The 3408-nt window shown below is 43.2% G+C and overlaps 1 protein-coding gene across 1 annotated transcript; it reads left to right on the top strand.

Moving 5' to 3' along the window:
* Positions 1–1147: 1147 nt before the first annotated feature.
* On the top strand, positions 1148–3189 carry LOC123169329 (LRR receptor-like serine/threonine-protein kinase FLS2). The gene is made up of 2 exons (XM_044587171.1): positions 1148–1251; positions 1366–3189. The coding sequence occupies exon 2, from the start codon at positions 1383–1385 to the stop codon at positions 3060–3062; it is 1680 nt and encodes a 559-aa protein (XP_044443106.1). The 5' UTR covers positions 1148–1251; positions 1366–1382; the 3' UTR covers positions 3063–3189.
* The last annotated feature ends 219 nt before the right edge of the window (positions 3190–3408 follow it).

The following is a 3408-nucleotide window of genomic DNA, read 5'->3' as shown; positions in this document are numbered from 1 at the left end:
GTAACTCCGCCTATGCTAATATCTTTGCATAGCCGGTCCCAAGCCCGGAAGAAGGAGGAGGGGCCAAGCATAAACTCATGAAATGTCAACCCATTAATGTTCTTAGAATTTACTGTCTCATTTATTTGTAGGTTTTGCTTTTTATAACATTAAAAGCAGATGCATCTACAATGATGCACATTGTTGCATAACTTACCATGAGACCTCAGACCGGGTAACACCACCATGATGCAGAAACTCAAGTGTGATGTGAAGGAGAGTTAAGATGAATATTCTCACACTTCTGCAGAGAAGTTGAAGTTACTACTTACCAAGAGGTTAGGGGTCGAATAGTATGACTTGATGCTTACCTTCCCTGGTGCCTACAGCATATACACAAACAAAAGACAGTAGTTATCGAAGTTAAATCCCCTTAGGGGGACAATATTCTAATGTTGCAATCCAATGCCATTCTCTGCAATGAATTTTCGCGGCATAACAAAACTGTAAGCACGCCTAGTTCATCCCTTCCCAATCAACACATTTCGCGGCATAACATATTTTATTGACCTAAACCACATCTGTTTCACATCGTGTCACCGTCTTGCTCGTTTGAGGATGCTTTGTCTATTGCAGCGTTGCTTTTATTCAACGGTTTATATTTCACATGAATATTGCTCAAAAAAGGTGCTTAACCTATATTTCATATGCTCCAAAAAAATTATGGTTGTTTCAGTATGTATCGTGTTTGTCTGTTAAGTAGCACATGGATGGGGGCAAGTGAATCGGTGGAATCCATAGAAAACAGGACAATGAAACTAATAACCATTAAATGTCGAATCATAGACCAGTAAACAGCTACACATGGTGATGTTTGTCAGTAACAAAACCTCTTGAGATAGGTGGCACATCGACTACTTAGAAGATCTTTGTCGGGTCCCAGAAGAAAAGTATATTGCGGGACAATCGGTAGACCTGTGGGATTCCAAACCATACATGTCGCAACAACCTTGTCCAGTTCAAACAGCGACGAGCAGTGAAAAGTAGGGATTAGTGGAAAGTTCGACGGATGAGATGGATGGATGCGAGCGTGTGGATGTCAGGCAGCTGTAAATGTGCTTTTAAACCATGCTTGGGGAACTGGCTCACCCATCTGAGCATCATCCAATCCAACACTCAGTCAGCCTCCACACAGCTCGCGCCAGGCAAAACCAGGCAGAAACGGGAGAGGTGCACATAATTCTGTCTCCTTGATCGTGTCTTCTGGCTCGTGTACGTCTTGTTGCCAGACTTGTAAACATTTGCAAAAGCTGCTCCGTATAGCTGCTTCTTTTTTTTACAGCATGAGCATATCATGCCACCATGTTTACAATTTACATTTTGCAGGTAACGGGTGTTGCCTCATGTGTTCTCCTGAGCAGCCGGCCATGCTATTGCTGTTGGCACTGCTGCTGCTCTGTAACAACGGAATCAGTGACGTCGAAGGCTCAACGATCCATGAGAGTAGCATCGTCGATCTGCATGCGCTGCTCGATTTCAAGCTGGGCATCACCAACGATCCACAAGGAGCCTTGAACAGCTGGAGCAACAACACCCACTTTTGTCGATGGCGTGGTGTGAACTGCACCACAACATCACCGTTTCGTGTCACCGAGATTAACCTCACTAGCCTGGACTTAGCAGGCCAAATTACCTCCTCTCTTGGAAACATGACCTTCCTTCGATCACTCGACCTTGAGTGGAATAAATTCGTTGGTCCCATGCCTATCCTTGCCCGCCTCCAACAACTGCACACACTTTATCTAAACAACAACCATCTACACGGGATAATTCCTGATTCACTTACCAACTGTACCAGCTTGGTCAACTTAGATCTCTCTGTGAACTTGCTGGTGGGTCAAATTCCTATCCTTGGCCACCTCCAACAACTGGAGACACTTTACCTGGACGACAACGATCTGCATGGGACAATTCCCGATTCAGTCACCAACTGTTCCAGCCTGGCCAACCTAGATCTCTCTGTAAACTCGCTAGTGGGTGTAATTCCACCGAAACTAGACTTCATTTCACATATTTTCTACCTAAACCTCTCTGAAAACTCCATAGCGGGTCCAATCCCTCCTAAACTAGGTTTCCTTTCAAATCTGTCCTACTTGGATCTCTCTGGAAACTTGCTAGTGGGTCAAATTCCTCCGAAACTAGGCCTCCTTTCAAATCTGATCCTCTTGGATCTCTCCAGAAACATGGTAGCGGGTCAAATTCCTCCAAGCTTAGGTTTTCTTCCAAATCTAGAATATATGTTTCTTCGATCGAATCAACTCGAGGGGAGCATTCCTGGTGAGCTTGGGCAATTGCAGAAATTAAAAGAGCTGATCCTGGGCAGTAACAAGCTTTCAGGTGAATTCCCACACGCCATCTTGAACATTTCAGCTTCTCTCCAAATTCTAGGCTTGGAGTTTAATATGCTAGACAAAGCACTGCCACCTAAAATTGGAGACTTTCTGCCTAATCTAAAAGAACTTACCTTGGACAGCAACACGTTTGAGGGTGACATCCCAGCTTCCCTAGGCAATGCTACAGGTTTAGAACTGATAGATTTATCAAATAACAGTTTCACGGGGCAAATTCCGATTTCTTTTGGAAAGCTTTCAAATCTGACACGTCTAAACCTTCAGCTTAACTACCTTGAAACGAGGGAAAGCAGAGACTGGGAATTCTTAAATGAACTGAGAAACTGCCGATCTCTGAATCTGCTATCACTATCTTACAATCAGCTGCAAGGACATATTCTGCAGTTCATTGGTAACCTATCACCTAGCCTTGATACACTTTTCTTATCTGGAAACAGCTTATCAGGACAAGTACCCCAAAGTATCGGAAATCTTAATGTCTTAACTAGACTGTCACTAAGTGGAAACGAATTAAGTGGTACAGTTGAAGGTTGGATTCGAAACCTCCGGCGGCTCACAATTTTGGGACTTAGTGACAACAATTTCCAAGGCGGCATAACCCAGTTTGCTAACCTTATTCATCTCCAAAAGTTGTATCTGTCAGACAACAATTTTACTGGTGGAATACAGTGAGATTAGTATCCACGTGCTCTTATTTACAGGCACGAGGGTGTATTCTGTTAGAAATATGCAACAGAGGCAACTGTAGAGATGGTCATACTTATTTGTATTTATGGTTTGATTAACATCTTTTATATCGATTCACACGCATGTGACTTGTTTGTGGAAATTACTTTTAGAAAGCTTAGCACCCGTCAAGTTAAGCATAAATTCAGATCCGAGAGAGGTTCCATGATTTATATGTGCAATAATGAACTCTGAGTCTCTGACAGTGAATGGGTCTAGCTGCTCACTAAGAAACTCGTTTCATTCTGGAGTTGGCTCGTCGTATTGACTAATTAGGTTGCATATACTACAG

Source organism: Triticum aestivum, chromosome 7D (assembly GCF_018294505.1).
Source record: "Triticum aestivum cultivar Chinese Spring chromosome 7D, IWGSC CS RefSeq v2.1, whole genome shotgun sequence".
NCBI lineage: Eukaryota > Viridiplantae > Streptophyta > Magnoliopsida > Poales > Poaceae > Triticum > Triticum aestivum.
Note: the sequence above shows the minus strand (reverse complement) of the source record. Positions and strands in the feature narration are given on the sequence as shown.